We start from the raw sequence: 13,333 nt of genomic DNA on the forward strand, positions 1-13,333 counted from the left end.
ATGGAGTCGCGCGGGGAGCTGGGCCCGGCCCGGGAGCCGGCGGGCGGCGACCTGCTGCTGGCGCTGCTGGCCCGGAGGGAGGACCTGCGCAGAGGTGGGTGCCAGGCTGGGAGCCGCGCCTGGGAGAGAGTCTCCAGGACCCCCAAGCGTGCGTTCCTTTCCAGGCCCGACCGCGGAGGTGGGCGGGAGTGGGGGACCCGGGCGGGAGTGGGCGAAGGCCCCGGCCGCGGGCGGTCCCAGGCCGAGTTTCTTCGGTGCGTGGCTGTGGCGCCGTGGGTGCCGGGAACGGGGTACGGGTTGCTCAGGGCCCAGAGCCCCCCTGGAGCACAGAACTGGTCCAGGAGACCCTCCGCTACCCAGCCCCAGCTCCCTGCGCAGCAGAGGGGACGGGGGCAGCTGCCAGGCCCAGGGGAGGAGATGCAGGCGGGCCCCGCAAACCGCCCGCTCTCGGGGGCGCCGAGCCGACGGCAGGCCCGGCATGGCTCCGGCCCCTCGGTAGCGCGCGCCCGCTCCGGGCACCCGTCTGCGGCCCCCACACACACCTGTACCGGGAAAGCTCCCCTGGCCCCGACTTCCAACGACACTCCCGTTCTCCCAGCGCCGTGGCTCCCGGGCATTGGGACCTGGCCGGACGGAGGCGGCCGGGCGGGGTGGGAGGGACCCAGAGGGGTGGGAAAGGGGGTGACATGCAGGTCCCCGAGTTATTTATTTATTTTCCCAAGGTTCCTGGGAGGGGTTGGCGGCAGGGGCTGGGAGAAGAGTGGGAGGACGCGGGAGAGGGGGGAGGGCAGAGGCTGGGGAGAGCCGGCGGGGACCGGGCGGACGCGGAGGCGGCGCAGGGCGCTCGGGCCGCCAGCTCCGGGGTCGGGGATGCCGCGGGCTGGAGTCGCCATGCAGCGTAAGGCCGGGGTCGTGTGGCGAGGCCGGTCAGGGAGCGCGGGACCCCGCAGCGCACGCTCGGGGAACGGCTTTTGCCGGACGCGGGCTTGGTGGCCGCGGCGCTGTCCGGGCCCCGGTGCTGAATTCAGGCTGCGCGGGGCCCTCTCGGGCCGCCCAGCACTCTGCGGGCGCCCTCGCCGCCCCGAAGCCGCCGGCCGGAGATGGGGACCCCCTCTGGCACGCGGGCGGGTCCAGGCTCTCTGCACCCGGGCCGTGGTTTTGTCCGACGCGGGACGTCTGTCGCAGCGCTCTAGCCGCTTCAGAGGCGAGGCTGAGCCGGTTCTGTCCGTCCCGGGGTGAGGAAGCCTCTTCTCCCGCGTGTCCTCCGCTCCTGGAGGGGGGGCAGCCCGGGAGGCGAGCCTGGGGCGGGGGGCTGCAGTATTTGTGTAGATCTCGAATCCAACCTGCTCGCAGCTCTCCGTCCTTCTGAAGGCTTAAAATAAAACTAGCTGGGTGTCCTCACCCTGCAACGGTGGCTCCCACGGGGCACCCAGGAGGGGTCCCCAGAGGTCTGCAGTCGGGGAGCAGAACCAGCAAGATCCGGGGGCTCGAGTGACTCAGCGACTGTGGGGAGGCAAACCACCTACTGTGTGCTCAGGTGCCCGTGCCCCAGTGGGGGCTGCAGACCCGCCAGTCCAGCCCATTGGGAGATGCCCCAGAACGTGAGGGCACCGCTTGCTAGGGGGCGGCCTGCAGACGGGACCCCTGGGCTGGACAGTCACCTCCACGGGGGTCTCTTTCTAGCAGCCAGGACACTGCCGAATTGTGCAGAAGAGTGAGGGTGCCCACGCCCCACGTGCGCTCAGGCGTTTTGGGGACGACCCATTTCCCGTTTGGGCGCAGAGCCCCTGGGTGGGGTTTTCATTTGAGCTTAACGTGGGCCCTTGCCCAGCATGGCCTGCCGGCTGCCCTCCGCTCCCCGGCCCATTTCCGGGGTCCCCTTGGCTGAGCCCCGGTGTGGGGCGCCCCTCCCCACCCTCAGGGAGCCGGGGAACCGCTCAGGCCAGCCGGCGGGGTCTGCCGGGAGGGGAGGCCGGCGGCGGCGGCCCCAGTGGGAGGGCGGCCCAGGCCACCTGCAGTCCCCGCCGCGCCCTGCGACCCTGGCGGTCCCTCGTGCCCGCAGAGATTCCGCTGTGTGCCGGCTGCGACCAGCACATCCTGGACCGCTTCATCCTCAAGGCGCTGGACCGCCACTGGCACAGCAAGTGCCTCAAGTGCAGCGACTGCCACACGCCCCTGGCCGAGCGCTGCTTCAGCCGCGGGGAGAGCGTCTACTGCAAGGACGACTTCTTCAAGTGAGCGGGGGCATGGGGGGGGGGGGCGCAGCCACGCCAAGGGACGAGAGGCCCTGGGAACTGCAGCCCAGGCCCCCCCAGGGCCCCGGCCGCCTAAGCCGGCGCACCTCGTTGCATCTCTGTGGGCCGCCGGGCCCAGGCTGGGGCATCAGCTATGATTTGAAAATAAATACCTTGCTATATTTTGTAAATCGCGGAAGAAGTCTTTTTAAAAAAAATCCTGAAATTTGTAGCACTGGGTGAACTCAGTACCTCCTAAGTCGCTCCCCGTCTCTGCAGTTCCAGAGTGGGGGGCGCCGGCCTCAGGGGTTCCCCGGCCCGGAATCCAGCGCGCAGGGGCAGCCTGGAGGCGGAGGGCCCCGCGCGGGTGGCTCCAGGCCAGTCGGGGAGCGCGCGAGGGCCGCGCCTTCCTCCCCCGCCGCCTCCGCGCCGCTGGGACGCGCTCCGGTCCGCCCGGGGTGAAGGAGCCGCCGCGCTGAGCCGCCGCCGCTGTGCCCGCAGGCGCTTCGGGACCAAGTGCGCCGCGTGCCAGCTGGGCATCCCGCCCACGCAGGTGGTGCGCCGCGCGCAGGACTTCGTGTACCACCTGCACTGCTTCGCCTGCGTCGTGTGCAAGCGGCAGCTGGCCACGGGCGACGAGTTCTACCTCATGGAGGACAGCCGGCTCGTGTGCAAGGCGGACTACGAGACGGCCAAGCAGCGAGGTCAGTGGCGCGCGGCGACGGCCACCGGCCGGCCACCCCGCACCCCGCTTTCTCCTCTCCTAAAGGGGGCTGCCCGTCCCCTGGGGCGCGGGCGGATCCTCAGCGGAGCCTTCCCAGGGGGCTGCGGCCGTGGCCACCCGGCCCGGGGAAGCCTGAGCTGGAGCAGCCGCCGAGCGCTGCCCGGTGTGGGCCAAGGCCGGCGGGGGCGGGGGACCCGAGGGAAGCCGGCGGCGAGGTCCCGGCCCTGCGGCCGCAGCCCTCGGCCAAGCCGCTCGCGCCCCGGCAGCCACTGCGGCTCGGCTCGCCCCCCCCTGCTCCCGGAGCTGCGCAGGCCGCTGCCGCCCGGGCGGGGAGGACCTCAGGGCCCCGCCGTTGCCGCGCCCGCGGGGCAGGGGCCCAGCCTCACCCGCGCGCCCCGCCGTGCAGAGGCCGAGGCCACGGCCAAGCGGCCGCGCACGACCATCACAGCCAAGCAGCTGGAGACGCTGAAGAGCGCCTACAACAACTCGCCCAAGCCCGCGCGCCACGTGCGTGAGCAGCTCTCGTCGGAGACGGGCCTGGACATGCGCGTGGTGCAGGTCAGCGCCCCGCCCGGTCCCCCGCCCCGCCCCCCAGGGCGCCCCGGGCCCAAGGGGCTCCCGCCCCCTCCCCCGCCGGCAGAGGAAGGCAGCCCCGGGGGTCCCAGGCCGGGCTGCGGTGACGCTCACCGCCCCGCCCCCAGGTGTGGTTTCAGAACCGCCGGGCCAAGGAGAAGAGGCTGAAGAAGGACGCGGGCCGCCAGCGCTGGGGGCAGTACTTCCGCAGCATGAAGCGCGCGCGCGGCAGCGCCAAGTCCGACAAGGAGAGCGTCCCCGAGGAGGGCCAGGACAGCGACGCCGAGGTCTCCTTCACCGGTACGCGCCGCCCAGCGCCGCCCCGGGCGCCCACCAGCCCCTTGCAGACTGTTACCCGCCCGGAGCCTCCGGCTGCCCGGGCTGGGCCTCAGGGGTCTGGAAGCTTCACTGCAGAGAAGGGCGGCGTGGAGAGGGGTTTGCCACACGGCTGGGGTCCCCCCGGTGGGGACAGAACCCGTGACCTACCCTCTCCTTAAACGGGCACCTGCCAGGCTTTCTCCTGGGAAAAGACTCCCAGGCGTGGCAACAATTTTTTAGAATAGGTGGCACGTTTTGGGGGTAAGTGATTTTTTTTAAAGTCTGGGTGCTCAGAGTTTGGGGGAAGATTCCTCCGTTTTATGTTTCCTTTCTTCTGAGAGACCCCCCCCACCCCACCCCACCCCTCAATGCCCGCCCCCAGAGCATTTGTGCAGGCAGCTGTCCAGAAGGCTGCGCCCAGACCTCAAGCCACTCCCCCAGCCTCTCTCGGCCTCAATTTTGTCCTTCTGCAAAATGGAGGTGCTGGTGACGGTGGCAGCCCCTTCTCAGGGCGCCTGCGGGGTCACCCTGCTCCCTGGGACTGTTCCTGGCTGGGGTTCCACCCAGTGGGGAGCAGGGAAGAGGGGAGGGTGGGCATCGACCTGTGCTGAGACTGGCACGGGGCCGCCCGCCACCCTCAGCGCCCCCACCGGCAGGAGGGGGCCACCGAGGGCGGGGACGGGAGGCGGGCCCGAGCCACGCCCTCTGCTTCCCTTGCAGACGAGCCGTCCATGGCCGAGATGGGCGCCGCCACCAACGGCCTCTTCAGCAGCCTGGGGGAGCCCCCCCCAGTCCTGGGCCGGCCGGCGGGAGCCCCCGGCAGCTTCGCGCTGGAGCACGGAGGCCTGGCCAGGCCGGAGCAGTACCGCGAGCTGCGCCCCGGCAGCCCCTACGGCGTGCCCCCGTCCCCCGCCGCCCTGCAGGGCCTGCCCGGGCCCCAGCCCCTCCTCTCCAGCCTGGTGTACCCCGACGCCGGCTTGGGCCTCGTGCCCGCGGGGGCCCCGGGAGGGCCCCCGCCCGTGAGGGTGCTGGCGGGGAACGGACCCAGCTCCGACCTGTCCACGGGGAGCAGCGGGGGCTACCCCGACTTCCCCGCCAGCCCCGCCTCCTGGCTGGATGAGGTCGACCATGCCCAGTTCTGACCCCGGGAGCGGCCGGACCGGGGCCCCGGGTGGGCGCCGCGCTCTCCTGTCCCCCAGCCCCGGGGTCCCCGCGGGCAGGCGTCAGGCGGGTGGCAGGACCTGGCCCACAGGTGTTCGGATCCACAGCGGTGCCCGGCCCCGGCCCGGGCGAGGGGCTGGCTGCTCACTCCAGGCGCCGGCCCGCCGCTCTCCACCTGGTTTCGTTGCTCGCTCCCCTCCCCTCCAGCTGATGAGCGCGCACTGCTCTCCGGAGGCGCGAAATGTCACTGTGCCTCTCCCGGCCTGCCCAGCACAGCCCTCAGGCGGGAAAGCGCTAGAATTCTAAAATTAAAATGAATAATTGTGTTTTCATCGCCCGGGCTTACTCTGCCTGCCGTGGGCAAAGGCCCCTGCCCGCCACCCCGGTTTAGGCCCGAGGTCAGCCCTGTCCGCCCAGGCCGGAGGTGGCGGCCGGGGCAGGGGTTGGGCTGGGGTTCTGTCCCCTGTGGCTCTGGCCAAGGCCGCCTGCCCAGTGGCTGCTGGAACTGACGGGGTCCCCAAGACCCCAGCTGAAGACCCCCTCTTTCTCCGGGCTTCTGGGGGCCTCCCCGCCACAACCCCCCTCTCTCCAGGGGTCTCAGAGAAGCTTGTTCTAGAGTCCATGATTCTTCTTGAGTCCACTACCCTGGGGGAAGGGGCAGGACTTCCTGGGGTCCCTTCTCCCTGACCAGTTCTTTAAGCCCACAGGAGCCCCCGTGCGCCCCTAAGTTTGTATCCCTTCCCCCGGAGTCACAGCAGCCCCCACCTCCCTGGCTCCTTCCCACCGCCCAGCAGCCTGCCCTCTCCATCCCAGCTGGCTCTGGCCGCCTGTGGACGGAGGGACCCCCGCTGGAGAAGGCGGGTGGGCGCTCGTCTGAACCCGCCCTGCCTCCACCATCAGATGCTTTGGAGTGTTTCCGGGAGACCCCGCCGCCCCTGCCCCAGACACGAGCGCCCACGTGTAAGGTGAAGTCATGCCCGTAACGTGACTCTTGAGCTACCTGTTGGTTTTGTGAATGTTTAGTGTCTTTTATTTATTCTCTGACGAGCACCTCTTTCCGAGACTTCAATAAATTTGTCAGTTGCAGTCAGTGGAAGGCCAGTGTCCTCGGTGAGCCAGGGGGCGGCGGGCCGGGTGGGCGCGGGGCAGTCCTCCGAAAGGAGGGGCGGCTGGTTCCCTCCTGGGAGAAAAGTGGGCGGCGCCGGCGCCCTCTGCCCTGGCTTTTGGGAACTCTTCTGAGCCCGGGAGATGCGGGAGAACAGACTATCCATCCGTGATGGGGGGGCCCCGGGGAGAGGGACAGGAAGCGCCACGCTCCGCGGAGGGGCCCCCCGGTGTGGTGGGGCCAGGCCGCCTGAACGGGGCTCATGGGGGCCGGCTGGTCGGGGGGGGCGCTCGCCCTGGCCCTGGGGGTCTCTCCAGCCTGTATTCCAAGTCGCCTCCCAACGGTCGGCTCCCTGGCCAGAGGCTGCCCGCGCCCCTGCTCCTCCCCGGGACGAGGGTGCTGACCCCGGGCCACCTTGGAGGGAGACGAAGCGGAGTCGCTGCGCAGCCCAGGACTGCAGGTGCCGGCAGGGTGGCGGCCCCCCCCGCAGGGAAGTGAGCTCAGCCTGGCAGGGGGCGGAAGGGGACAGGGTCCTGGGGGGAGCCAGCCTTCCCTTGGGCCGGGTGGGAGGGCAGGGGGCGGGGCGGGGGCGCGGGCCCCTGTTTCTTGGGGGGAGAGGGGAGGTCGGCTGGGAGGGGGGCCCAGGGGAGCAGCTTTACAGGGGAAGCCCCTCAGGGAGGGCAACCCTGAAGGCGTGGCCGAGGAAACAGCAGGGGCGGGGGCCTTTCCCTGGCACTGCCCCCCGCAGGTACAGGGAGGGCGGCTTACCCGCCCCTCCCCACGCGTCTCACAGGGGAGGAGGGAAGGAGGGGAGGGCCCGGGCCACCCAGGCCTGGCGGGCAGGGCGTGGGGGGACCCGGGGGCAGCCTGCGGGAATGCGGGAGACTTGCAGGACCTGCGGGTGGCGGGGGGAGAAGAGGCGGTGGGGAGAAGCGGTTCCCCGGGGCGCGCCGGCCTCAGGGCCTGTGTCCCCCCCACAACACATTCAAGGCGCAGCGGGAGGTCTGCGGTGAGGGTCCCACGGCAGAAAGCCCCTGGGACCAGTTCGCGGGGCGGCGGGACCCTCCCGGGGAGAGGGGAGGGGCCCCCGGAAGAGGCCGCGCAGGAGCTTGGGGGGAGAGGGCGGGGCTCCAGGGAGGGAGGGGCAGGGCGGGGAGCTGTGGGGGTGGGGGTGGGATCAGAGGGCTGGGGCTTTCCCGCTCAGAAGCCCCAAGGGGTTGGAGGGGGAGGGGAGCTGGCGGGGTCCTGGGAGGGAGACCCCGGAGGGCGAGGCGGCGCCGAGCCTGGGTGGCCTTCGGGATTTGGGGAGGGGGCACGGGACGCAGAGGGGCCGCCCCGATTGGGGACGCGGAAGGAATCCTCAAACGGCGCCCTTCCCCCGCTCCGCCCCCACCCCGCCGCTCGAGGTCCCCCCACCCCGCCCGCCTGGGCTTCCAGCCCCTCCCCCAGGCCCCCGGGACCTTTTAGGCGCTGACAGGTTAATAGAGTGCTAAGTGTCCCCGCGGGCCTCCGCCTGGGGCCGTTCCCCGCCGGGCGCGCCCGCTCCAGCTGGCGGCGGCGCGTGGATAATCCTGGAGCCTGAGCTGGCCCTGCCCCCCCCCAGCCCCAAGGCCCTGCGCCCCCCGCCCAGCCCCCCAGGACCCTGTCCCCCCCAGCCCCCGAGGCCCTGCGCCCCCCGCCCAGCCCCCCAGGGCCCTGTCCCCCCCCAGCCCCCGAGGCCCTGCCCCCCCAGCCCCCCAGGCCCTGCGGCCCAGGGCCCTGCCCCCACCCCCGCCCAGCCCCCCAGGGCCCTGCCCCCCCAGCCCCCGAGGCCCTGCGCCCCCCCGCCCAGCCCCCCAGGGCCCTGTCCCCCCCAGCCCCCGAGGCCCTGCGCCCCCCGCCCAGCCCCCCAGGGCCCTGTCCCCCCCAGCCCCCGAGGCCCTGCGCCCCCCGCCCAGCCCCCCAGGGCCCTGTCCCCCCAGCCCCCGAGGCCCTGCGCCCCCCCGCCCAGCCCCCCAGGGCCCTGTCCCCCCCAGCCCCCGAGGCCCTGCGCCCCCCGCCCAGCCCCCAGGGCCCTGTCCCCCCCAGCCCCCGAGGCCCTGCGCCCCCCGCCCAGCCCCCCTTGGGCCTCTCGCAGTCCGCGCCCGTGGCGGAAGGTGGGGGTTGGGGGGATCCGGCCTCGGGGAGGGCGCGCGCTTCCGGCAATCGAGGCCCCGCCCCCGGGGTCCCCGGGCCCCCGAGGTCCCCCCCCGCGCCCGCTCCGGGGAGCGCAGGGAGCGAAACCCACGCGGTGGGTGGGCGGGAGCAGAGGCGCCAGACAGCTCCGGCCCCGCCGGGCCGACCCGTAGCCGCTCGAGGGGGCGCCACGCTCACCTTGCGAGCCCCTCGCCTCAGTTTCCCCATCTACAAAGGCGGGTCCCAAGCCTCGCCCGCTCCCTCGAGGCGCCCCTCGGCCCGGGGACGTGAACCAAGCCCCGAGGGCAGGCCGCGGTGGGGGGGCGGCCAGGAGCTCAGGCGGGGAGCGGGGCAGGCCGGGGACCCCGCCCGCGGGGAGCGCCCGGGCGGCGAGGGGCTTCGGGCGGGGCGGGAGGCGCCCCCTTCGAGGGCCGCGTCGCGCTCGGTGGCCGGCCGGGGGTCTCCGGGCCTCGGGCCGGCGGGGTGGCCGTGTGGTGAGGGGCGGGGCCAGCGCGCGGGGAGGGAGCCGCGCGGGGAAGAGCGCTGCGAAGCGGGTGGGCGCGGGCCGCGGGCACGCAGCGAGGGGTGTGCGGCTTCTTTTCCCCGCATTGATGTGGTGGAGGCCCCGGGCAGGAGGGGCGTCAGGGGCTGGTGAGGGGGCCCCCCTTCCTGCCCAGGAACCCCATGTTGCGGGTGGGCAGAGAGGCGGGTGGGGTGGGGGGCTCAGGGGTGCGCAACAGAGGGGCGGGGCAAGGCTGCGCCTCTCCCCCACTGGGACTGTTACATCCCCAAATGTAAATTCCTGGATAATAAAAATAACTTTGACCGCTACGTAAAAGGGTTTCTTTCCTTTTATTTATTTATTTATGTTTTAAGATTTATTTTTTAATTTATTTCTCTCCCCCTTCCCCCCCTTGTCTGCTCTCTGTCCATTCACTGTGTGTTCTTCTGTGACCACTCCTATCCTTATCAGCGGCAGGGGAATCTGTGTTTCTTTTTGTTGTGTCACCTCTCCATGTGTGCGGCGCCATTCCTGGGCAGGCTGCACTTTCTTTCGCGCTGGGTGGCTCTCCTTACGGGGCGCACTCCTTGCATGTGGGGCTCCCCTACGTGGGGGACACCCCTGCGTGGCAGGGCACTCCTTGCGCGCATCAGCACTGAGCGTGGGCCAGCTCCACACGGGTCAAGGAGGCCCGGGGTTTGAACCGCGGACCTCCCATGTGGTAGACGGACGCCCTAACCACTGGGCCAAGTAGTTTCTTTTATCTTTCCTTTTAAGGACAAGCTGCTGGGGAAGGGCTTCTCCCAAATCAGGTGACACAAACCCTCTCAGGCGTGGCGCGCTCCTGGTCCCGCTGGGTCTATACTGGGGCCAGCTGGGGGGGGGGTGCCCTGAGGCTTGCCTGGTGGAGGTGAGCAACGCGAGGGATGAGTGGCTTTTCAAAGGCATCAGGCTGGGGCGCTAAATCCAGGGCTGCAATGATCAATTCTTTAAGCCCATAATTGTTCAAATTACTCTGAGCCACATAAAACATCAATTTTAAGAAATTTAATAGAAAAAAGCTCTTTAACTCCACAACGAGATGAATGACGCCCAGCACTGCGACCTTTTTGCCGTTCCTCGGTGACATTGAATAATCTTAAAGTTATTTACATTTTCATTCTTCGTGGAAAAATGTTGACAAGCCTTCCGCGGTGGACGAGGTGCGCCCCCCTCCCCCCTAATTAATGGGGGAGCAGCGACTTCATAAGCAGAACTTCCATCAGTCCTGCCGGGCCACCTGCCGGGCAGCTCCTGCCCTTCTCGGAGCTGATGCCAGGTCGGGTCATTTTTTTGCCATAAAAACATTCCCTCTTGACCGGTGGCGCCCTCTCTTGGCATTCGAGGGAGGGGTGAGCCCAAAGGGCAGCTGTTCCCAGGGGCGGCGGATTCTGCAGCCCCCTGAGGCAGTGATGCTGCGTGTGCAAAGGTGTGACGTGTGTGCACGAGTGTGCAAGGGTGTGAATGAGTGTGCACTGCGTGTGCAAGAGGGCTTAAAGTGTGGTGGCCGTGTGACGATTCTGATATGTGCACGTGTGTGAGAATGATGTGTGTGCACAAGTGCATGGGATTGTGATGTGTGCATGAACGTGCGTGGGTGTGCGAGGGTGGGCTGTGTGCACGAGTGTGCCTGAGGGTGCAAGGGCATGATACAAGCACATGTGACGTGTTCATGAATGCGCGTGTATGACAATGTGAAGTGTGTGCAGGGGGTGTGGGTGTGCGGGGGAGGGCAGCGTGCACAAGAGTCCTGCCGCCGGCCTGGTGGTCACTCTGGACGGGCCCCCAAGTCCTCAAGTCCACGCCCTTCGCCAGAGACTCGACCTGGCAGTGTGCAGCGCGGTGGTGGGACGCGCCGTACCAGGGAGGGCCCCGGGCCAACATCTGCGGGGTGGGACGCCGGCGCGCCCTGTGGGGTCCCACGCGTCTGTCATTGGGGCATGGCGGGGCGCAGGCTGGGGCGAATGACCCGGTACCTCCCCATCCCGGCCACTTGCTCGCTGCAGCTGTGTGATTTTGGGCTCGCCTCCTGACCTCTCAGAGCCTGCTGAGAGCAGCTGCGGGGCCTTTTTCGCAGGCCGTGGGAGGCCCCAGGAGGCCGAGCCTGGAACAGGGGTGGCCCCGGGGGCTTCCACCGGACTCTGCCCTGCGCAGCCTGGCCCCCCATCCTGAGGGTCCCGGGGTCGGTCCCTGCTGGGCAGCTGCCACCAACTCGTGATGGGCCTCAGTTCCCCGGGCTCACACCCACAGCCGCTTCCTACATGCACACAGGCGCGTGCACGCCCGTCTCTCGGTGCACCGGCTGTCCCCTCCAGGCCATTAACACAGGTTGGGTCAGACCTGCCCGAGGCAGGGGGGTGGACGGGTTGACCCCAGGAGCGCCTTCCTCCCCCGCGCCCGCGGCCCCCGGCTGGGGCTGCTGCTGAGGGGAGACCAGCTTCCGAGCCTTCTCGGATCTGGCACCGGGGGTGGGGACTCTGGCCGGGTCAGGCCCTGTCCACCTGCCCCCGCTCCTGCCCGTGTCTCCTGCTGGCAGGTGGGGGCCCAGGGCGAAGGCGCGAGGCGCACTGTCTGGGCGGACCCCCACCTAGATCCTGGGGGTCCGGGAGAGAAGCCGCCCTGTCCCCAGCACCGCCGCTCACCCAGCCGGTCCAGCTCTGCCATCCCCTCCGCGGGCCTCAGTTTCCCCACCTGTAACGGGGGACCAGTCTCTGGCAATCGCACGTGAAGAGGCCCCACGTCATCAGTCGCTGAGGAAATGCAAGTGAGGACCACAGCGAGGTCCCACCCCACACCACGGGGTGCTGGAATCGTGGGAGTGGGAGACAGCGGGAGCGGGAGAGTGCCCCAAGAGGTGGCCGTGAGCTGCCGGGAGGGAGCAGGCCCTGGGCCCCCCGCGGCTGCCGCAGCGTCACCCCCCGGGGGCCGAGCGCTCGCCGTGTGTCCTCGCAGACGTGGCTGGCTGGGTGTGCAGAGGCCGCGATGCCGGCAGACCTTGAGAGCGTGCGCATGACACCTGGCCACGCAGGAGACCCCCAGAGAAGGGGACGGGCGACGACGCGGGGGCCGGGAGGGGCGGCGGGCCGGTGACAGCCTCGGGGACAACGGAGAGCCCTGGGCATGGGCAGGGGCCAGAGGCTGGGGTCACCGCCCCAGAGCCGGCCCCCCACCTCTGAGTTTCTCAGTGGGAAGGGGTGGGGGGTGTCGCTCGCAGTCTCTGAGAGCCGCCACCCCTGGGAGACCCCGGCCTGGGGGGCAGGTGGACCCGCCGCCGCTGTCGTGGGAGGGTCCTTCCGGGGTCCCAGGCAGGGTGGGACCCGGGGAGGGGAGGCCCCTGCTCCCCACCCCCCAGGGGGACAGGAGTGGACGCTGACACGCGGACCCCCCGTCCTGCGGTCCCCAGCAAAGGGCTTGAGGGCATGGGGGGGAGGGTAGCCCCGCCCTGGTGGGAGAACACTGGGGGGGGGGGGGCGTGGGCCTCGGGCCTGGAGGCCGTTTGTAAAGTGCTCTGCCTGTCCCCAGTTGGCCATTGTCCCAGGCCACCAGCTTTGTTTGACCTCCAGAAAGGTCAGAGGCCAAGCCCCGTGATGTTCCAGGGGTGACATCCTGACCCCCCCATTTTCTTTCTTTGCTGGGGAACAATGCTGGCCTGAAGGGGGATGGGCAAACGCGGGGGTGGGGGCGGCCGGGGAGGCCTCCCTGGGGGCAGGGGCTGCTTGGGCCAGCCGGCGCCACCTGCTCTGAGCTGGGGGAGGGTGGCCCCCTGCGCGCCCGGCCCTGAGCCCCAGTAAGAGGCGCCTTCCGTGGAGCCAATCCCCCCTGTGGCCCCTGGGATTCTGGGGTCCTAATCAAAACGGGGACCCCAGTTCCCCATCCTGCTCCTGGGTGCCTGCTCCTAGGACGTGGGGTGTGGGGAGAGCCCCATCTCCTCTGCCTGCCTTCAGCACCCTCCAGGCCCGCCCCGGGGGCTGCCGGGGGACCCCGCCCTTGGGCTTCTGCCAGCCACGGGCCCCCAAGGGCCTGGGGGGAGCCGGGGCGCAGAGGGCCATGCCAGGCTCCCCTCCCCTCCCCCCTTCTCTCTTCTCCTCTCCTCCCTTCCTCGCCACCCCCTCCCCTTTCCCCCCCCCCTCCCCTCCCGTCCCCTTTCCCCCTCCTCTCCTTTCTCCTCTCCCTCCTCTCCTTGGGAGGGGTGGCCCCCCCATCCTCTGACAAATGCTTTGTTCAGAGCTCGGGCTAATCCTTGGAATGACAAGGTTTAAAATTTAATTAGCAGGTTCCTCTTATGCAAACTCTGCTCATTAAACTAAGTGTCCCATTAGTTAAAATGCAGCCCGTGGGGTGGACGTCCCCAGCTGAGATTGATAAGGCGCCCGGGAGTTACGACGCCCCCTGGCCGGGCAGAGTTGGGCTGGAACTTGGGGCGGGAGCAGGCTGTCAGGGTGGGTGGGGAGATGCGGCGGCCAGGCACCCCCCCAGCAGATGACGTCACCCATGGGGGGGGCGGGCCGAGCCCTCCCAGTGTC

At 70.1% G+C, this 13,333-nt stretch overlaps 1 protein-coding gene across 1 annotated transcript; it reads left to right on the top strand.

Moving 5' to 3' along the window:
* LHX3 (LIM homeobox 3) lies at positions 1–4,991 on the top strand. Its single transcript, XM_058302935.1, has 6 exons — positions 1–94; positions 2,063–2,234; positions 2,736–2,938; positions 3,365–3,516; positions 3,660–3,831; positions 4,570–4,991. Exons 1-6 carry the CDS (start codon positions 1–3, stop codon positions 4,989–4,991), a joined length of 1,215 nt encoding a protein of 404 aa, XP_058158918.1.
* The last annotated feature ends 8,342 nt before the right edge of the window (positions 4,992–13,333 follow it).

The sequence above is a fragment of the Dasypus novemcinctus genome, chromosome 8, assembly GCF_030445035.2.
Source record: "Dasypus novemcinctus isolate mDasNov1 chromosome 8, mDasNov1.1.hap2, whole genome shotgun sequence".
In the NCBI taxonomy this organism is placed as follows: Eukaryota; Metazoa; Chordata; class Mammalia; order Cingulata; family Dasypodidae; genus Dasypus; species Dasypus novemcinctus.